The sequence below is a fragment of the Archocentrus centrarchus genome, chromosome 10 (assembly GCF_007364275.1).
Source record: "Archocentrus centrarchus isolate MPI-CPG fArcCen1 chromosome 10, fArcCen1, whole genome shotgun sequence".
In the NCBI taxonomy this organism is placed as follows: Eukaryota; Metazoa; Chordata; class Actinopteri; order Cichliformes; family Cichlidae; genus Archocentrus; species Archocentrus centrarchus.
This window is the reverse complement of record NC_044355.1, coordinates 17,877,605-17,899,336: the sequence shown is the minus strand read 5'-3', so window position 1 is coordinate 17,899,336 and position 21,732 is coordinate 17,877,605. Positions and strand designations below refer to the sequence as shown.

Genomic DNA, 21,732 nt, shown 5'->3' with positions numbered 1-21,732 from the left:
AGAAAAAATAAAACAATAACACACAGGGTTAAAAGGGCCCTGGACCATTACAGATACAGCTGCAGCTGATCCAAAATGCTGCTGCTCATATTCTCACTAAGACCAGGAAGATGGAGCACATCACCCCAGTTCTAAAGTCCTGCCACTGGCTACCTGTAGCTCAGATAATAGACTTTAAAATACTTCTTAGTCTATAAATCACTGAATGGCTTAGCACCAAAATACATTACAGACCTGTTATTGTATCAACCTTCAAGACCACTCAGGTCTTTTGGTTCTGGTCTACTCTGCATCCCCAGAACCAGAACCTGTGTGCATTGTCTGTGTGTGGCCCTTCTGTATTTAGTGCCCTTCCTCTTTCTTTGTGTAATGTTTTCAGTGTCAAGGTCTGCATGTTATGTTGGTCACTTCCTGTTTTATTTTGCATCAAGATTTTTTTGGGCCCCTTATAAAACCTCAGGACCCCCCTTTGTAATTCAGTAGAGCTCCCACTCTCTGTAGCCCCTCCACCCAGTCTCTGTAATGGCTGCCATCTCACACACATCCTGAGATTTGACGTCCCCACTGCACCCACGCCCATCCCCCCTCAACACTCCCTCCATGGCTTGCTGAAACTCTCAAACCTTGCAGATTTGACTGGTGTGAAACCTACAAAATCTCCATTACAATGAATAACTTTGTCTCCTGAGGCATTACTGTGCGAGATTACAGAATATTATTAATTCATTTTATAGTTTTATTATTTAATTGATCTGTGTTAAAGTTGTGAAGGCTGAGTTAACCTAGCTGTACTAGTTTAAAAGGTGAATTATCCCAGGGAAAGCTACATTAGCCCACAACGTTTCTCACTTGTAAGTTGTTTTGCATAAACGTTTATGCTAAATAAATGTAATGTGAGTCATAACTGGCCAGGTGAGAGATAGGAGGTGTAAAAAATGTTTTGTACCCCCTTATAAAACCTCAGAACCCCCCTTTATAATTCAGTGGAGCCCCCACTCTCTGTAGCCCCTCCACCCAGTCTCTGTAATGGCTGCCATCTCACACGCATCCTGAGATTTGACGTCCCCACCGCACCCACGCCCATCCCCCCTCAACACTCCCTCCATGGCTTGCTGAAACTCTCAAATCTTGCAGATTTGACTGGTGCGAAACCTACAAAATGTCCATTATAACGAATAACTTTGTCTCCTGAAGCATTACTGTGGGAGATTATCGAATTTTATTAATTAATTTCATAGTTTTATTACTTAATTGATGCGTGGTAACGTTGTGAAGGCTGAGTTAAAGTGTCATTAGTTGTTTACACAGGGCTGAGCCGTCAGCCTCAGCTAGCTGCTTTTTGTATCCAAGCAGGAACTCCGGTTTGTGCCGGAGCCTAAATCAAGCGCTCCTTTATCACTGCCTCACACCTGCACCAACGACGGCATTCAGACCTTCATGCTAATGTCTGAGGAATGAGGAGCATTCTAGCTGTGCCACACTGAAGAAAATGGTAAGGTTCTTCTTATTTTAACAAGCTCCTATTTATTATCTATATGTCATAGTACCAGTTAGATATACTTTTAAATGTTGTTTATACGTATTGATCCATAAAAGCTATATTTCAATCGAGTTTCGCTAGGATGGCTAGCTGAAATTACCTGAGCTACAGCTATTGAGACGCATGCATGTTTTACTTTCCATTTAATGAGGTCCAGCAAATAAATAGAAATGAAAGTGACAATTAACCTAAAAAAGGTTAAATTAGTTAAATATGACTGCTCTCAAAAAGGGCTTGAATGTAAAATAAAAAAAGGTTTGACAGCTGCAAAGCTAATAGAATAGAAATCATGAAATATACAAGTTATTTCAGTCAGCCCACTTGTGTTATTGAAAAGGGTTATAAATTTTTGCATGTATTCTGAATGGAGAGATGATAGACATGGCATGCTAAAACATGAGGCTGAAGTTAATGGATGACTCATTGTGCATAAAGGTTGATTATGCTGGGGTGGGGCCTGCAGACCACATTACACCAGACCCTACATTATTTGTAGAATGATAAAGGTTAAGTTTTTTTTTGTTTTTTGTCTTTTGGGGGGTTATTGTGAATCAGGAGCTGTGAATTGGGAACTAACTTCAGCATTATAACTTGGGGGCAGGGGCACCTGTTTTAGAAAAATGAATTTCAGGGCTTTGACACTGACTTCTAATCATTACACTTTTTTTTTCTTCAAAGAATGCCAACCAGAGTTTTAGATCATATGATGGAAGTGCCGGTAGCGTGGGAGAGGTTTGACGAGTCTACACCCAGCTGTCCCAGTTCAAAAGGTGAATTATCCTAGGGAAAGATACATTAGCCCACAATATGTTTCTCACTTGTAAGTTGTTTTGCATAAACGTTTATGCTAAATTAATATAATGTGACTTATAATTGGACAGGTGAGAGAAGGGAGGTGTAACAAGAAGTCTAATAAAATTATAATTTTTATTCACATGGTTTTAGTTGCCTAGAAGAAGGTACCACTAATATCAGTTAATGTTTAAGAGTTCTCAAGTTTTTCTTGTCAAACCAGAAAAGACTCAGCACATCTGTCCTTCAACAGTTTTATTTCAAATGCCAATTGTTTATGAATATCAGAGGAAATAAAGATTAGTGATGTCATCTCTGACGGGGGAATAATGTTTTGTTAGGACCCAGCTCAACTGCTTTACTTTTTGCATGCTTCCATTGTTGATTTGTCATGGCTTTGCAAATTTTATTTAATTAGGCTTAGTCTAGTTGTTGTCTATGGAGGACTGAAACTGACATATTTAAAAATAAAAGCAGAAATGTATGTTTTTTTTCTTTATATGAGTTGTACTTTTTACCTTTCCTTGTCTCCTCTTTTTACTTGACCTTATGCATTTCTGACTCATTATGCAAATGAGGAGGGGTGCCTTCTTGGTCCAGCTCCTCTACTATTGGTCAATAAACAGGAAGGAGCAGGATCCATGTGCAGATCGATTGTGCATGCCTGCGCCCTTGACTTCAGTTAGGCAACCTAAGTATAGTGCGAGGACTTCAGTTCCTCTCAAATAAGGCATTGTCCTGAAACGGCCAAAAACTAGGGATACACAATTGATCTGTACATGGATCCTGCTCCTTCCCGTTTATTAACCAATAGTAGAGGAGTTGGACCAAGAAGGCAGCCCTCCTCCTTTGCATAATGAGGCAGAAATGCAGATGGCAAAGTAAAAAGAAGAGACAAGGAAATGTAAAACGCACAAATGCTTGAATAAGGAAAAGGCAAAACAAAATATATATATTTCTGCTTTTATTTTATATTGTCAGTTTCAGTCCTTCATAGTTGCCAACCTTTAATATTAAATGGATAAAGTGAGAAATCTTAAAGCATTACCTGAATTATTGAATCCTTAAGGGAGGGTATTAATTTCTAATCCCAAATTTAGCATTCGTGACCTAGGGATAAGGCCCAGAACTATTTTGAGAAGAACAAATCTAGATGCACAACCTCTGAATGGCTTCAAGGTGACCAGTTATTAAATCAATTAACTTTTTTCTCTTTTTTTTTTTTTTAAATTTCAGCCACTGATGAGACAAATGAGCTTGATCCTGAACAGAGGCAAAAGGTAAGTGTGCCTATGAAGAGGTCCAAATGATGTGACACTATTTCAGTTTAATTCTAGCTCACTTGTACTCTACATACTGCAAAGTTGATTTAAATCTTATTCTAAATTTAAGTTTGGAAAGGTTGCTTTCTAGTCTTAACCACTGAACTTGACCAAAGTATTCATCAGTATTTTCAATAATACTTTTCAAATCCTACAGTGGTGATATCTATTTTCACTGTAGAGAGGTTGCCTATATTGTTATGTAGAGAAATGCCTAAAAAAGATAAACTGGAGTAAAAGGTGATGTCTAAAGTCCCTGACTTGTGATATAAGCTTGTGGTATTGAGTTTGGGAGTAAGCTATATCTTGAAAATATGCCTCCAACCAAGCTGACATTTCAGGTGTAAAGCAGATGTTATGTCTGAATCATAGATGACCACTGAAATCAGGCCCGTTAAGATGTCTCTGATTTTGAAAATAATGTGAATTTTTTTTAAAGCCACACTGCTTCACTTTTTTTGGCTTTTTTAAAAATTGATCACAAGAAGTTTGAGACACATGAGATCACTATCTGTGTTCAAACTGTCAAGTAGATAAATGCCTAAAACAGGGATCTGCAGCTCAGGTCTCCGAAGGCTGGTTTCCTGCTTGTTTTAGATGTTTGCCTGCTCCACTGCACTTGACCAAAATTGATCTTTAACAAATGTGTGATAACAAGCTAGTGGAGAACCATTTGATTTGAATCAGGTGTGCTGCTGCAGGACAAGAGTTGCTGATCCTTGACTTAAAGTTTCAACTGGATGCATCATTGTGGTCAGGTTTCAGTTCCATCCGATGTCTTTTACTGTGTTTCCGGTCTGTTTCACCTCACAAATGTGGACATTTACAAATGCTTGTTTTCTGTTTTATAGGATCAAACACGTCACACTTGTCACCTCAAGAAACTCAAAGCCCATCATGATAAATGTGAGGCTCATTACAAGGCAGCCTGTGTAAAGATGGCAAATGAAGAGAAGGAGAGGACGTCTTGTCTACATGAGAAGGGTTTAATGGTTAGTTTTGCTTCACCGTTTTTCTGATTTACATCCCAGAGATGAGAACTGTTATGGGTGTGTCATCAGTAAATGTACCAGAGTATGTATGGCTTGAGCTGTTTTGACTTAGTTTTGTAAAAATATTTTGTAAAATGGAGTTGCAAATTTCTTAGTACCTGCTATAATTATGAAATCAACTCAAATTTAAACAGCCATAATTAATGTTTGATAAAACAGTCTTTTCAACTTTAAAACTTTCATTAAACAAAAATTGCATTCAGTTATCCATTACAAGACTTCAAATGGCCAACATCATGATGCAGACACTGTGGTTATCAGAAGAAATGCATGTGGTGGTGGCAGCTGAGCAAAATCACGTTGCAGATGAATCTCTGCAACATGAAATTTGAGAACGTGCACAGGAGCTTTCTTTGAGGGGGACCCACCTTTGTCATTCAATTAATTTTATTTATATAGCGTCCATTACAATACAAACATGGACTAATCAGGACTAAACTCAAAACACTCTGAAGGATTTATTATCTGCCAGTCTATGAAATTTTCATGGCCTGTCAAATTAAACTATAAAATCAATTTACATAGTTTCAGTGTCTTTTAACCTAAACTTGGTGGGTAGGATTAGTCGGCAATGAATACCAAAATCCAGAAGTATTTGGCAGTGGTCAGTGCCTACCTCCTGTGTGGGTGATAGGTGAACTGTGGCCCTGCTGCCCCCCTTCTGGAGGCATTGCTTTATTTCTCCACTTTGTAAAAAAGTACTGTGCATTGTGATATTGTACACCATAAGATTCAGAAACTCAAGTTTAATCTGAAGGACCCTTTGCATTTTTGGTGCTGTTGAGAACTGACATCTTTGGAATTTTTAAATACCTTGATACAGTTAAAGTTAGCTCTGTATTGAAGCATTGCATTTCATTTTGGGGTGGACTAATTTAAGTGTTAAACTTCTCAATTTTTAGCAATCACAACAGTCATCCAGTGAGAGTGACGATACCATCATCCTTGGTCCAACACCAGCTGCAGTAATCCAGGACATGTGTGCCTGAGCTCGCCAGAACCAACAGTGTGATTGTAAGTTTATCTACAAGCATCATAGTCTAACCTAGGAGGTACTTGGTTTGTTATTTTAACTGGTATCACTATTTTACCCTAATATTAAAACTCACTTGGGTTAGAAATTCTATTTTTCCTGGATTATTGTATTGTTTTATTACACTATTTAAAAACAAATTGTCTAACTCAGTTAGTGGCCATGTGCTGGTAAATCTGTCACTTTTTGGGGTAACCTTGTTTGTTGGTGGGAATCTTTACTCATGATTTGATTATGATTAGTAAGTTAATTTCATTTCTCTAAATATGGATTGTGATGCATTTTCCTGAAAAAAAAAAGACAATTTTTTTAAAAAAGTGAAGAAAATTAATAAATCAAAGGAACCCATTATTTTTTTAATATGTCCTCTATTTTTGACTCTCTTTCCAAAGAAATTAAAATTATTTGTACCATAAGAATAACCTAAGCTTGTTTTTAGCGTAAGACATTTACTCCCAAAGAGCTTTCCTAGTCACAGATTTAGAGATACAAAATCAAGTTAATTTTACACACACACACAAAAAAAAGTTTTAATGGAGGGAAAACTGTAGCATTTAAAATCTAAGCTTCTTTATAGGACATATTGCTGTAAAACATTCAGCAACTTCCAGTTTAGCTAGTCTCTTTATGATTTTATGGATGGTTGAAAACAAAGTTCAGGGGATGCTTAAAAAAGTTGAAAAAACATTTGAGCTCCAAGCACCGAAAAATAAAAAAATCATACCAGTATTGGGAGTTTTTCTTTTTATTCAACTTTCTTTAAATACTAGTTGTAAATTTTTAGATTCTTATGATTTGGTTTTATATTTGAGAGAGTATCTTAAAGTATTCTTTTTTTTTTTTTTTTAATCCTTTTAGTTACACGAACAAATGCTTGGATACACAGAAGAGGCTCCATCAAGTTCTGAGATCAGTGAGGAAGAGTATGTTCCTGAATCTGACAGTGACAGTTCAGTAGATGTTAAACAGCTTAAGGGGAGGAAGAAAAGAGCCCAGAAAACAACTTCAGCTTCTTCTCTGGAAGTCCAACCACTTAAGAGAAGGCGTGTGACCACTTCTTGTTCCTTGGCTGCAAAAGACCCTGGAGAATCTTCTTCAGCTGATGTGAATGACCCTGGAGAATCTTCTTCAGCTGATATGAATGACCATGGAGAATCTTCTTCACCTGATGTGACAGTCATGACCCTGAAGAAGAAGGAAGATGGCAGTAGGGTTTACAATAAAAGGTATTATTGTGTATTTTGTAATAAACCTTATAGCAAAATGTCACGCCATCTAGAAGCAAAACACAGTGATAAACCAGAAGTGGCAAATGCACTGAAATGCCCCAAAGGCTCTAAAGAGCGATGGCTGCAGTTCTCTTTATTGAGAAACAAAGGAAACCGTGCCCATAATAATAAAGTGATTAAAGAGGGAAAAGGAATGGTCATACCCCGTCAACAATCCACCAAACCTGCAAAAGCTGCTGATTACTTGCATTGCATCTACTGTGAGGGTTACTTCAAGCGGAAATCCTTGTGGAGTCATATGCGGAGGTGTAACCTCAGTCAAAAAGTCAAAGGACTTAAGCCAGGAACATCTCGAGTCCAAGCCCTTTGTAAATATGCAGAGCCAGTACCTGACAGTGTCAATGCACAATTTTGGAAACTAGTACTTAACATGCACCATGATGACATAACAAAGGTTGTCCGCAGTGAGAAGTGCATCTTGAAATTAGGAGAACATTTGTTCAATAAACATGGCCAAGATGTTACAAGACACGAATACATCCGACAGAAGATGCGTGAGACCGCACGAGTTGTTCTGCAAGGACAGAAAGATGGCAAGTTGGAGATGCTGTCAGATTTCTTTGTGCCAGCTAACTTCCCTCACGTCATAGATGCCGTTCAGAAGGTGGCTGGCTTGGACGAGAGAACAAAAGTCTTCAAAACACCATCTTTAGCACTCAAGTTGGGTCACAACCTCAACAAAGTGGCCAGTATTCTTGAATGTGAGGCTATGATCTCAGGCGATGAGAATACCATTCAGAATGTGCGAGTTTTCAAACAGATCTGTGAGACCAGATGGAGTGAGTGTGTCTCTTCCCATGCCCTTAGGACTTTGAATGAGGCTAAATGGAATGCTCCTCAGCTTATTCCCTTTGCTGATGATGTCAGAAAAATGCATCAGTATCTTGACACAAAAAGGATTGAGTGCCAGAGAAACCTGAAGGAAGAAGCAGTAAAGAAGAACTGGGCTGAACTTGCCAAGATCACACTGTGTGAGGTGATAATATTCAACCGGAGAAGAGAGGGAGAAGTATCCAAGATGCCTCAGAATGCTTTTACCTTGAGAGATACTTCTGTCACCCATCCAGATGTGGAGCTTGCTTTGTCAGAACTTGAGAAGAAGCTGTGTAAGCACTTCCAGCGAATTGAGATAAAAGGCAAACGCGGCCGAAAGGTTCCCATTCTCCTCACTCCTGATATGGCTTCATCGATGGAGTTGCTTGTACAAAATCGTCATCATTGTGATGTGTTGGATGAAAATCCGTACATGTTTGGCAGACCAGACTCTCAATCACTTCAGAGGATCTGATATTATTCGTGAGATAGCTCAAAGCTGTGGAGCAAAACACCCAGAAGCATTGTCCTCAACCAAACTCAGGAAGCATATGGCCACCATGTCAAAGGTTCTTAACCTAAAGGACAATGAAATGAATGACCTGGCTGACTTCCTAGGCCATGACATTAGAGTCCATCGTCAGTTCTACAGATTGCCTGAAGGTACATTACAGCTTGCAAAAATCAGTAAAGTGTTGCTGGCGCTGGAAAGAGGACAGCTCTCCAACTTCAAAGGAAGAAATCTGGATGAGATCAGCATTGATCCACAAGGTAAATTGGTGTGATTTATTAGTGAAGATTTAAGTTGACCTCCTGGCATGGCAGATTTTTATTTTAATGATGTTTTTTTTTTTTCCTCTTTGAAATTTTTTTTTTTTTTTTGAATTTGGTGAATTATAACAATACTTTTTATAAATGAATTGCATGTGAGAAATTGACACCTGTAGGAACAAGTAGCCCAGTGGGCACTTTTACATATTATATAGTCTAATTCTTGTAGTCTTTGGTAAGTTTTTTGTTATTGTTTTGTTTGTTTTAACCTTTGGTCAATTTACCACATAATTTCCCATTGCAAATTGCTCACTTGAATGGTAATAAAACAAGGAATAGCGCTAACTTTTTGATGGCAGCATATATATATTTCATTATTAGTTGCTTAGTACTAGCTCTATCATTACTCCTTCTTTTGGCCTTTTTAGTTTTGCTTAAAGTGGCTTTAGACATCTAATAGTTTAATATGATGGATGATGTTACTTTGTTTTTCAGAGAAAATGTCTGTGGACAGTGGATCAGACACTGAAGAGGAGGTTGACTCAGCTGAGAGGGATCCTGCAACTTCATCTTCCAGATCACCAGGTATGGATGAAATTGTCAATTAACGATAACTGTATTTTCATGACACTTTTGCACAAAAGAAAATCATATCAGAATCAGAATCAGAATCAGAAGGTTTTTATTGCCATATGGGTGAACAGGTTCACAGCATTAGGAAATTGCTGCGGTACTTCGTGCTTACAGAAAAAAAAAACAAATAAGTATAAAAACTATAAGACAATATACAAGTATACAAATTGCAAATATACAGAGATATTAGAGCTATAACTATAGCACAATATTACAAAATTACAAAATATACAGTGCAGAGACTAATTAAAAGATAAAAGAATGTAGACTATATTCCACTAATATGTACATCAGTGCAGTCAGACAGGTGCATAGACATAGGGTCATCAGCGTTTGTGGAGGGTGGTGGTAACAGTCTTAGGGTTATTGTTCATGAGTCCAACAGCAGAGGGGAAGAAACTGTTCTTATGGCGGGAGGTTCTGGTCCGTATGGACCGTAGCCTCCTGCCTGAGGGGAGAGGGTCAAAAAGTCTGTGCCCAGGGTGAGAGTGGTCGGCTGTGATCCGACCTGCACGCCCCAGTGTCCTGGAGGTGTACAGGTCCTGGAGAGATGGGAGGTTACAGCCAATCACCTTCTCAGCAGAGTGCACAACGCGCTGTAGTCTCTGTTTGTCCCTCTATCTCTGAAAGTTCGATAAAGACAGTGCTGCAGGGGGTCAGTGTTTCCACTGATCGCTGTTTTTCGAGTGTGTGTGTAATTCTTGTAACTCTCTGTATCTTGTCCTGTGAGACTTCTCTTCAAAACAATGAAAAACAAAATCTTAACATTGAAGAAAATGGACTAATGATTAGGTCGTGTTACAGGACAACTACATCGTATTAATTAGGCCAAAAACAGTTGGAAACTAGATTTTGATGACTTTAGATTGACTATGTCACATCCAGGTCTGCCAGAGATGTGGACATGTGAAAAAAGTGTTTCTATAACACTTTTAACATTTTTCAAATCGCCTGAAAACCCACCTCCTGGAAGCATAAAAAGGTTAATTCGATATTGAGGAGTGTTTTGAAAAAAAAAAATTAGTGCAGTTTCCATTACAGGATTTCTTTTTTTGATATTTGGTTTTACGCAAATCCAGGGATCATGGAAACCTGTCTAATGATTGACAGTTTCATCCATAAAAGGAAGACTGTTTTAAAAACTGTTGCTAACAGCGCAAAACTAAATGTTGATGGTGAAAATTAGATTACAATGTCAGCAGCTTCTGATTTAGTGCTCTTAAGAATTCCTAAGAAGGTCAGCTGTTAAACTAGTCATTTAAGATGCTTGTATAAAGCAAACACACTGACTGCTTACTGTTTAATACTCATGTACTTAATAGACCTGCTTTATTTAGATCAATTTGGGGTGACCAGGAGATGCACCACTGAAGGTGGACAAAACAAAGATCTGCCTTCAGCCAAAGGTAAGAATATTTCTAAGTGGAAAGAAAATGAGATTGCAGATTTCTGATAAATATTGGACCTTTAGAGGCCACTGTCCTGTATCCTTACTCTTCTTCATGCATGTTCTTTTTGGCTTCTAAGTTTTTCAATTTATTCTGTACCTGATGATTTTCTCAAAGTTGCATATATTCTGAGTTTTGTTTTGTTTCATAGAGAGATCAAATGACAAGGTACCGGTGGCCATGGAAGTCTCTGGCAACTCCAACACAACTAAAGGTAGTTTGTCTTCAAACTTGGAGATTATAAATGGGCAGAAGCGTTAAAAATGTTGCCAGACAGACATCTTTCAAACCGAAGAATTTACTTGACTTCTAATTGTTATCATAAAAAGAATAATACCCATTGGGTCCAATGTCTTGATAACTGAATTTTCCTCCTGTAAGCCAGGCTTGAAAACACGTAAACTTTTACTTATTTTTTACAAGCATTTACTGTCACTGTTCAATGAATACTTCACATTAACAGGTGTAAACCTATTTCCAATATTTCCTCCATCTGTTATTGAACTAAACCAATGGGAAATTTATTAACAGTTCACAACACTTTCTGTGTGGTGTTAATCTGAGGTTTCTTCGTTTTGCAGCCTGGTGAAGACCAGATGATGTCTCTACACATAAAACTTTAGAATAGCTTTTTTTTTTCATTTGACTGCATACCCTCAAGCAATAGTTTGGTTTTATTTCTTCTCCCCTTCTTCCCCACTAATTTCGCCTTGAACTGTCTTGGAACAGCAAACTAACTAGCATCATCCAAGGTAGTTTGGATGATTAGCTTAATCTTTTTGTTTAACTGCACCAATAACATTTTCAACACCACTTTTTTTCCACTGTAGTGTTAAAACTGCGCAGGCCCTGCTGAGTTTTCCCAGGCTGGACTCTGTGAAAAAGGGAAATTTGGGCTTCATCCATTAGAGTGCCCCACTTATGTTGATGCTCTCTTAACTCAAGTCCACAGAGTCTCTAGCCACCATCAAATCACTCAAAACCTTTCTTTTGGTGAAATCCTTTGGAAATGTCTGATATATTAAGCAATTTTGTTTTTTTTAACATGCCCCTGACCTTAATCATTTATTCTTGTGATGTACTTTGAACAATTATTTCTCTCCTGTACCTGCTGATGCTTTTATAAGTGCTGGTGAAACTTGTGTCTTGATTTATTACCAGTTGTCAGCTTCAACAAGTAATACACCCACCCCCAATAATACTTTTACTGCAGTGTGCTGCTGCTGTGGTGAAGAAATGTTTTCATAATAGCATATAACTTGCCCTGTCACAAAGATTGAAACCTTTTTTTTCACTGAAGAATGCTTACGCCCTCTAATCATTTTACAGGGCCATCACATAGGAAGAGAGTGAAGTGGAGCCAAGAAGAAATCCAGGCGGTGGAGAAAACGCTCATGGACTGTATTGACTCTGGAACGGTTCCTGGGAAAGCCCAGTGTATGAAGTGCATTGAAGCCTCACCAGTGGCCCTTGAGAACAGGACATGGCAAGCGGTTAAGTTCTATGTGAAAAATCGCATAGATGCATTAAAACGAGAGACTTTCACAAAAAGGTAAGCGTTGACCTTTTATTAAAGTGAATGGAAACGGGCCATTTGTTAGTACCATAACCACGCCAGTTCTGTTTGGAGATTGAAAGTTTTGAAGTTTTGGGACAGCTGCAGTCAGGTTTTGTAATAGAAGTATGTATACATATTGCATGTTCATGTTTATGAATACGTATTGATGAATACATAAATTTTTATTTTTTCATTTGTTTTACATGTTGGCTTTTATGTATATTTTTTTTGCCACAAGATTGAAATATTATAAACTGTGCAATAAAATGGTTTGCATAAAACCAGAAAGGAGAGTCCAGTATTGATGGTTGGCAGTAAACAGGTTACCAGTACTTAAAAATAATTTTTAACAAAAAAGAATCAAATATAATGTGGTTTATTGACTTATTTATTGCTTATATTTGACATCCTCATATATCTCAGTGGTCCCTAAAACTTAACAGTGCCACCTGGTGGATAAGTCAAATGAGCAGGTCCCCATGTGGAGCCAAAAACCTGAAAGATTAAAATTTTCTAAATTTGATTATTTTTTATATTAAAGATGATATTTCATGTTCAAAAAAATAGAAGACTAAAATTAACCTAAAACCAAGCCTCTAGATCGTTTAGAAAGTTGGGTCCCCACGTGTAACCACCTAGTCAGGGGCCTAAAGAGAGTCCCCACGTTTGAGGAAAAACACGTATGCGTGTGTGTGTGTGTGTGTGTGTGTGTGTGTGTGTGTGTGTGTGTGCTTTCCAAAATACAAAGAGGTTTCATTAAATTCAAACTCTGAATATGCTTAGAATCTCTTAGCCTTAACACTGTGATGTGTTTTGACATGTCAGGAGAAGTTTCAGTCTTCTATCTACTTGAATGGGAGGGCCTAAGAAAAAGGGGAAAAATATTCAGTGATCAGCAGCACTCTCTAGTGGCCACTTTTTGAATATGTTTCTGTGTATAGAGCCACGCATGATTTCAGTAAAAGACAGTAATGTATTTTTAAGCTGCTCTTAAAACTCAGTCATTTGGACCATAATCCTCCAAATTCTAAGCAAAGTTAGTCTTAGTATATGTCATAATAAACAGTGTGGGCAGAGGCAGAGGGTAGTTTGCCTAAGTAAACCAATGTTTTCCTGATAACAGGCTATATTGTAATATAGCCTGTTATCAGCCTTTATTAGGGATGCATGCTGAGAGGCTGCTGTGCTACAGCACAGCAGCCTCTCAGCATGCATCCCTGTGTCTTAATGTTTTGATCACAGCTTTAGAAATTCCATCATTTTAACTTAAAAGTTACTAACTTTACATGGAACCAGCAGAAGCAGCAGCTTTACCGTCATTGTTGCCATCACGTCCACCTCCAAAACAAACAGCTGCACTGTTTATGCTATAATTTCCCAGGGACTTATTTGCATTGCTATCAGTGTTTAGAATCAGTTCGGTCCTGCCTCTTTCAATGAAAAGACTGTTCGGTTAAGCAAAGCAGAGCAGTTCATCACTCTGGTGTTGGTGACAAGAGGCAACCCAGGTTAGAGCATTGCAGTACTATAGGTATAACTTTAAAGTGATATTTAATGCTTTAAATATCATAGAAGGTTTAAAGTATTTTATTGACATGAAACTTGCTGTTCCTAATTTTTTTAAATACTCTATATTTTTAGGTATTCATGCCATTAATTTCTCAGACTGTTCTTACTGGTTATAAACCCAGTCTGTTATTGTAGAGGATGGTTATCATATATTTTCTGCTTGGTTGTCTCCTCACAGGTAAGGAGCCACCTAAATTCATGTATAAATTATGTATTTGTATATTTTCTTATTTTGTATTAGTGTATATGCCAGTTTAGCTCTAAACAATCCACTCTATATTCTGATATTAGAGCTGTGTGACTGCCTGTGTTGCTGTTGAGTTTTTGAAATGTATCATTACAGGGTATACTGTGGCAGACGGGGTCTGGGGGTGGGGGTGGGGGGTTTGGGGTTATAGTCTACATCTGGAAATGTTATGTCGCAGCTAATGTGCCTGAACATTGCCTGCCAATAAAATGCGAGATGAGATGCATCGGAAAAATGTTCCTGATGTTATTTTTTTCCATCTGTTTTCCCCATAGATACTTCTGTGCTATGCACAAACAGCCTTGGGTGCGATGGTTAGTCCTCACTTTCTTTTTATTTCTTTGTTTGAGGTGTGGTATGAGCCTAAGGTTGTATCACGCACTAAAATTAAATATAAAGTAAATATTCATACATTTTATTACCCTTTATTGTATGGTGGCACAGTGACGTGTGGTGGTTAGCACTGTTGTCTCACAGCAAGAAGGTCCTGGTTCGAATCCACCATAGCTGGGGCCTTTCTGTGTGGAGTTTGCATGTTCTCCCTGTGTTTGCGTGGGTTTTCCCTGGGTGGGTCCAAAGACATTTAGTGGGATTAGATTAATTGGTGAGCCATAGGTGCGACTATGACAGCTGGGATAGGCTCAAGTATGGATACTTCAGAAAAAAGTATACATACATATGATACTGACCTAAAAATAAACTTTTCATGTATACTTTTTTTTTTATAATGCTAAATGTGACAGTATTCATTCTTCTGCATGTTTATTCTCTTTAGGAACAGTGCAGCAATCTAACCGTATCTTTGTCTGAAGCCATGCATTAAAACAAAGACCGTATCTTGATTATCTAACACTATCACTGCTGGTTCCCTTCCCTTTAATGTTTACCCTGCTCCAACAGGCAATGTGACCATCATCCCCTCATCATCCAAACCAGAGGAGGGTAAAAATGTCACTCTAACATGCCAAGTAACCTGTAGCAATGTGACATTTCAGTGGAAGAAGAATGGGGTGGTAATGACAGGAAAAAACACAAGCGTGCTTGTTTTCAGTAGTGTGACTACAGCTGATAATGGCGACTACGTCTGCTTTGTGAACAGCTCGTGTTTCTGCTGTGAGTCTGCGCCATACAAGCTCTCCGTGGACAGTAAGCATCCATTCAGTGGACCTCAAAATGTTATTTCTCAGAATTTCAAAATTGAAGAATCTGTTATATGTTATGATTTTAGACATATGTATAATAACATGCTTCCACATTTCAACGACCCTTGAAAGCACGTGTCTTCATTGTCTGTGTATTTGTTTGTGTACCACTGTCCAGGCAACAATGTGATCATCTTGGTGATCTGTGGTATTTCAGCTTTGGCCCTTGTATTGATCATGGGACTGATTATGAAGTGTAAGCTGAAAAGAGACAATGGTAAGAGCTCATTTTAAGTTGTTTGTGAAATTAAACAAAAAATTCACTACAAGTTAAATTAAATGTGAACTCCATTAGCCTTTCAACAGGATTCAACAGAAAACTAGAGCCTGAAGTCATTATTGCAATCAATATTCCAAACTACATAAACAAGAGATGATGATTATTCGGGTGAATTGTATACCTTTGGGTCAGCTTTTTCACTTAATTCCAAGTATTTGTGCTAAGCTAAGCTAACAGGCCGGTGACTCAGGTCACACATTTGTGGGATATTGGTGATGATATTGAATCTGTGCACTCTTCAGATCTTAGATTTACAGATTTACTGATTTAAATTTTCTTTCTGCAGAGAAACACAAGGAGAGGATGAGGCAGAGGGTACAGGCTGGGCAGGCTGGTGGGCCATTTCCATACGCACCCAGGGAGACCTAACAAAGAAACATTATCTCATATTTAATATAATAAATGCTTTAATATAATATATACAGACTTTTTCATGCCTAAAAAAACTCAATAAATATCCTTTAATCTCTGTTTTTGTGTGCGTGCGTGTGTACGTGTGTCTACCTGTTACACAGTGTAACATGGCATTTGTCAGTTCGCTCAGTTGAGAAAAAGAACCTCGAAATGTTTTAATCCAGACTCAGGACCAGCATGCTCACACTAATCCTGCTGAATGCTCTACTCACAGGAGTGCACACTACACAGCTTTACAGCAGCCTGCATGTAATGGATATATGGGACAGTAATGCCGTCTACCCCTCTCCATGAGAGGGATGCATGCGGGATTTGAAGGTTGACTTTTGAACATAGTAATACCGTTAGGTGCCCTGATTCAATGACATAATGCAATCCTTTTTGAAGTTTATGTGTTAAGCTCAGTCTTCAGTGTCTTGCATTAGCAGTGAGGTTGTTTTTTTTTTCTCCCAGCCATATGGCAAAAACGTATTTATCCGCATGCATGAGTGGGTCAGGAAGGACTGTTTATTCAGTTTCCTTTTATAACAGGTGGCTAAGGGATAATCCAGGTAAAGCCACTGCAAAGTGGAGATGGAGGGATGGGCAGAGGAAGGGGAAGGCTGGGGCGGGGTGGGGTGGGGTGGGGTTGCCTTTGCATGGATGACTAGGGCTAATTCTAGCCTCCTAATCCCAGTCCCATACACCCTCCCCCTCTTCCTTCTTGTAACTGTACAGTTACACTGAGGAGCAGTTTATGTCCAGGTAGACATTACTATTACATACACACCTCATTTAACCCACCCAAGTTTACTGAGAAGGAAGGGAGAAAAGGCGGAGGCTGTTAGTACCTTTTCTGGACAGCTAACCTGGGTGGCCTGGATAACACACCTGTGTGAGCTTCACTGGAGAATGTAGCTGTAGCCCTCCAGCCAAGCCACAGGAAACACACCAACATGGGAGAAGTTCAAAAGGTAGGTGACCCGATCTGGAGCAGCATGTCTTGCACAATCAAATGTGAACCTTTAGGGTCTGCGGGACAAAGAATTTCTTACAAATAGCTATAATTTGAACAGTAGGCTATGAGACAGTTATTTTGTGTGTCTATGCAACTCTGACTGAGCCATGATAGATTATCTGAATTCCTTGTGTTAATACAGAATAATAATCAAGATTATTGAATGGGGTCTCTTTTATTGTACAGTTAAACAGAAATACAAATCGGATGTTGAAAGCTATGGCGCCGGTAGACAACAACATGGCAGTCTTAGTGCACAGTCTGCAGTTGTGCAATCCTGCAGACTAATCACATTAAGCAGTGTACAGTCATATGAATGGAGCTCTTTTCTACAGCAGTTCTTCTCTAAATGAAGCAAAACACTGATTCTTACAGGATGGCTGTGGTAGTAATACAGTATCTTCAAAACATGAGATTTGGAGAATCAAAAAATGGGTAGGCCTCTGAGCTCCACAGCGTGATAGGGCCCTGTGAGGGGAGCTTTGACCTCAAATCAGAAAGAAGTCAGTGGGATTTTATTTTTGAGGCTAAAGCTATTTTTGTCTGTTGATTTAACTTTTAATAGTTTTTTGGATAGTAACAGTATGTTTATGAGAGAAAGCACCCAAGAGAAAAATAAAGATGTGTTTTCTGTTTACCTCCTAAGGTTAGAGCTGGGACAAAGTAATGTGATGACTGCCTTTCATCATTTGTTTTCCTGTTTGTCAGCAAAAAAAAAACAGTGAAAGTGCGGCTGAATTTTAACAAAATTGGTATAAAGAAAAGTGGGGAAATGAAGAACTTTGGTCTGGTTCTAGATCGCTTTCTTTAAACTACAAACCAGTGTCTTTAGGTCTCAGTAAGTTGGGTGAGCCTGTGACTGTATTAATTACTCAAATTTAGATATGCAGTGGAGTGGTTTTATACTTATACTTATTAATACTTGAGTTCCATAAAATTATTATTTAAGTATTGAAAGATGACACCTTTCTTTGCCTTATTGCTCCACCTCCCCCTCCTGCCCCCGCCTCTCTACAGGGCTTACTCTCTGTCATAGAGAAACTGAAGGGATCCACAGAGCAGGAGGTCAGGATAGTGCTTCTGGGGTTGGACAATGCTGGAAAGACCACCCTACTGAAAAGCCTCGCCTCTGAGGATGTCAACACTATCACACCAACACAGGTGAGAGGAAGTTGTGTGAGTTTAAAGGCACATGTGTGTCCACTTTATATAACATTATAACACATGATGATTGTGGTGTTTTCATCTCCTTATTATGATTAAGTATATTTTAACATAACATAAATAGTTCAAGCCACTTTTTAACTTAATTACCTGATTTTAGTATTAAGTGTATATCAAATAAAAAATCTGCAATCAGTTTGTTAACAAGTAATTTACCATTAATGCTCTTCTGAATACTTTCTCAAAAACACATTTTATGATAATAGATTTCTCTTTTTTTTAATTAAAACTGCCAGAACATAGTTTGTATGTTTGTGATACTGTGACCCAGCATCATAACAGGTGAGTGGATTGTGTCTAATCTTGTAAAATCACCTAAATCAGAGCACATTTAAAATAATGGGACTCAGATGGCCCCTGGGTTTCCTGCCACACACAGTGAAATGAAATCATTGGCCTCACACCAAACATGATTTAACCAGATTTGTCAGATCATGCTGTTACACTGTTAAATAACCGTTCATGGGGAGATAAACTGTTGCCCCACATGACCTTGTTGATTTGTACGCTCTCAACACATTTTCTGAGAACATCCTGGCCGGCGTTATGACTGGCTCTTTTTTTTTTTTCCTCATCTTCCTCTGATGCAATTATCTAAGCTCTAATGTCATTATCTAACGACCTTGTATTCCTTTACCAAGACAAGACAACACTGAGTTGATGTACTGCCAGGTCCGGTCCTGGGCAAGTGTGAAAGCTCATCAGACACAGAGAGAGGATGCGGCCCGGTGCGGCAATAGTCAGCACAGAGCTAAATCAGACGTGACACATGAACACATACACTTCCCTTGATCCTTCAAGTCTTATCCTCAGATTTGCTCCTCAGATGGCCCTCAGGATAAAGTTGTTATACAACTTTGCCAACTGAAACAGAGGAGCTGTGTTATGAAGAGCGACTATATCCTTATAAATAACCGAAGCACTCCTACACACTCCCACTGAGGCATAACAAAGTCTCGACAATGAGTAAACAGCGATCAAGTACAGTGCCACTTAATGAATTACCTGTTAGCCATTTGCAAGACTTTCCTGGTGGAAATGGATTTTAAATCAAAGGTAGCACAGTGACTCTAGCTTTGTGATTTTACTTCAGGGCTTCAACATAAAGAGCGTTGCCTCTCACGGGATGAAACTTAACGTCTGGGACATTGGAGGACAGAGGAAGATCAGGCCCTTCTGGAAAAAGTACCTGGAAAACACAGACTTGTTGGTGAGTGGTTTAATTTACTTAAAGCCATTTCAAATTAATGCATAGCAAAGTACGTAAGTTTTATGTTATGTTAATATCTTCTTAACCCTTAGGACACTATCCCACATATAAGCATAGATTAATGTAGATATTTTTTGTTTTTTGACGTGATGTAACCACAGCGTTTTCTATTGTTAAATAACAATGACAGTAAATTTGGATATGATAACATTGTAATCTGGCTCTTCTTTTAGATTTATGTTATTGACAGTGCAGACAAGAAGCGCTTTGAGGAGACAGGGCTGGTGAGTGTGCAATTCCATTCTGAGACCCCCCCCCCCCCCCCCCCCCCCCCCCCACACACACACACACACACACACACACACACACACAAAAAAAAATTGCATTAATAGAATGAATGCAGTTACAACAAAAGTTGCATATGCACGTATGCATGTGCAGGAGCTGTCTGAGCTGATTGATGAGGAGAATTTGAAAGGCGTTCCACTGCTCATCTTTGCCAATAAGCAGGATCTGGCCACAGCATCACCGGCCAGTGAGATCGCTGAGGGGCTCAACCTGCATACATACCGGGACCGTGAGTGGCAGATTCAGGCCTGCTCTGCTGTTTCTGGCGAGGGAGTTCAGGTAAGGCCCGACTTTGATTCATCGATTTCTCCTTCAGATGGAACCTAATTAGCCAACAATGCTTTGTGTGTCCCTGCTTTATAGAGTACTGTGCTGACAATCAGTTTAAACTGAGGCTCTGTTGCTTTCAGTGAGGTCTTTAACTTGCTTAGTTGGATGGTTTTCACTATTTTCCATGCTCAGACTGTTTGGATGATTTTTCTTTTTTCATTTTTCCAATAGGATGGGATGAACTGGATTTGCAACAACATTGTGAATAAGAAGAAGTGAACCATCATCCCAAGCAACACTGACTGGAGTGAAACAGTGCAGGCAACACACGAGGGAATTTTAAAAAATAATGTTACTTTCATTTCATGTAATATCCCCAGACATCACTTCTAACAGATTCAGGGCCCATTACAGATTTAAAGAATACGTTTGTTTTTACAATTTGTGACATTTTTATGAAGATTTTGCACAGGTAGCTGATATAAAGAATCGTTTTAGCCCCAGAGAGTGACTTAGGTATTTATTAATCATTCTTCTGTCCTTTACAAGCATAATTTTGTTCCTTGTGTTCACATTTCTTCAACCTGTTTGTTTTCTCAGAGGAGAAAAAGCTGGTGTGTGTAGCCATGTAGTGATCTGTCAGTTACATAAACACCAGTTCAGTATGAGTGTAACGTATGTGTTATGAGATTTTTGACAATTAAACCAATTAGTCATTTCTGCCGTCGTGTCTCCGTCGTGTTGCTTTCAAATCAAATGTAGTCATCAATAATCAGATTGTTCAGATATTCATACGTGCATGCACAAACAATAAAGGCAAGCACACTGACTGGTCAAGTAATAGTTGTCAGTGACAGAAACACACAAATGTGACTGTAAATCAACTGCTGAGTGACAAGAGGAACAATAACGAGCCGATCTCCTCCTGCTCGGCTGTCATCTTGCTTTTATTTCCACACTACGATGACAAGCACTTACACTATAGAGGGAGCGAGGGACTAATTGAAACGCAAAAAGTTGCAGGGAAAAGGGTTCACAATTACGCACTCACATTGCGTGGCAGAAGAAGATATCAAATCTTCAAGGCAGAGCAGAACAAAGAAGGAAATTACACAGAGAGGGGTTGACTAAATGTTCAGCAGGGACACTTTTTTCTCAGATGTTTTATATGTTAATTCTAAGTCTTTTGCACTAATATGCAACCTGACTTGCAGCTTTATGGTGGTAGTTGGCCATATGACACATCTCACATCCAGCTGTGAATGCAATGTGTTCAAGCAGAAATCTAAATAGTCTAATCTTCACTTTCTGTCTTGAGATGTGTGCTTGCCGAGTGAGTTCATCTCTCCTGGTGCTCCAGCAGCTACAGGCCCACACACCCCTGTGGTCATTCTCCACATATTTGTCCTTTACTCTGACCTTGGTGTAGGCTAAGTCCTCCATTCAGCCATTTTGGCCCTGCTTTGCTGCAGTTGGATTTAATGGATCTTTTGTTTCTATTGTTTGGAGCTGTAATTAGCCATCTGAAAGCACTCTAAAATCACATCAGCTGGCAGGCTTTATTCTGTGTTCTGCTCTGCATTAAATTATGCAAATTAATATTTCCCCCCCCTTTTTTTTTGTCTGACATTTGTGAGTAGTTCTGAAAACTGTAAATGTATGTTTGTTTACTTGGTAAGTGTTAATAAAATGCTTGATATTGGTTGATTAAGTGAGTCAT

At 38.8% G+C, this 21,732-nt stretch overlaps 3 protein-coding genes across 3 annotated transcripts; all 3 read left to right on the top strand.

Moving 5' to 3' along the window:
• The first annotated feature begins 821 nt into the window (after window positions 1-821).
• On the top strand, window positions 822-8,316 carry LOC115787188 (uncharacterized). The gene is made up of 6 exons (XM_030739772.1): window positions 822-1,492; window positions 2,219-2,310; window positions 3,569-3,612; window positions 4,506-4,646; window positions 5,609-5,720; window positions 6,598-8,316. The coding sequence occupies exon 6, from the start codon at window positions 6,610-6,612 to the stop codon at window positions 8,314-8,316; it is 1,707 nt and encodes a 568-aa protein (XP_030595632.1). The 5' UTR covers window positions 822-1,492; window positions 2,219-2,310; window positions 3,569-3,612; window positions 4,506-4,646; window positions 5,609-5,720; window positions 6,598-6,609.
• Window positions 8,317-8,401: 85 nt separating this feature from the next.
• On the top strand, window positions 8,402-12,918 carry LOC115787186 (uncharacterized). Its single transcript, XM_030739770.1, has 5 exons — window positions 8,402-8,612; window positions 9,108-9,197; window positions 10,583-10,651; window positions 10,845-10,907; window positions 12,023-12,918. The coding sequence occupies exons 1-5, from the start codon at window positions 8,402-8,404 to the stop codon at window positions 12,247-12,249; spliced, it is 660 nt and encodes a 219-aa protein (XP_030595630.1). The 3' UTR covers window positions 12,250-12,918.
• A 3,724-nt stretch (window positions 12,919-16,642) lies between these two features.
• arl3l1 (ADP ribosylation factor like GTPase 3, like 1) lies at window positions 16,643-20,735 on the top strand. Its single transcript, XM_030739103.1, has 6 exons — window positions 16,643-16,916; window positions 17,978-18,121; window positions 19,278-19,394; window positions 19,628-19,678; window positions 19,836-20,021; window positions 20,244-20,735. Exons 1-6 carry the CDS (start codon window positions 16,899-16,901, stop codon window positions 20,289-20,291), a joined length of 564 nt encoding a protein of 187 aa, XP_030594963.1. The 5' UTR covers window positions 16,643-16,898; the 3' UTR covers window positions 20,292-20,735.
• Window positions 20,736-21,732: the final 997 nt, after the last annotated feature.

Excerpts from the sequence above, each read along its gene's own strand:
- arl3l1 (XM_030739103.1), top strand. Across the intron at positions 19,395-19,627 it reads TGGAAAACACAGACTTGTTG|ATTTATGTTATTGACAGTGC; the intron begins GTGAGTGGTTTA and ends CTCTTCTTTTAG. Across the intron at positions 20,022-20,243 it reads TTTCTGGCGAGGGAGTTCAG|GATGGGATGAACTGGATTTG; the intron begins GTAAGGCCCGAC and ends TTTTTCCAATAG.
- LOC115787186 (XM_030739770.1), top strand. The coding sequence starts at position 8,402 with ATGTCAAAGGTTCTTAACCTAAAGGACAATGAAATGAATGACCTGGCT. Across the intron at positions 9,198-10,582 it reads TTCATCTTCCAGATCACCAG|ATCAATTTGGGGTGACCAGG; the intron begins GTATGGATGAAA and ends TGCTTTATTTAG. Across the intron at positions 10,652-10,844 it reads AGATCTGCCTTCAGCCAAAG|AGAGATCAAATGACAAGGTA; the intron begins GTAAGAATATTT and ends TTTGTTTCATAG.
- LOC115787188 (XM_030739772.1), top strand. The coding sequence starts at position 6,610 with ATGCTTGGATACACAGAAGAGGCTCCATCAAGTTCTGAGATCAGTGAG.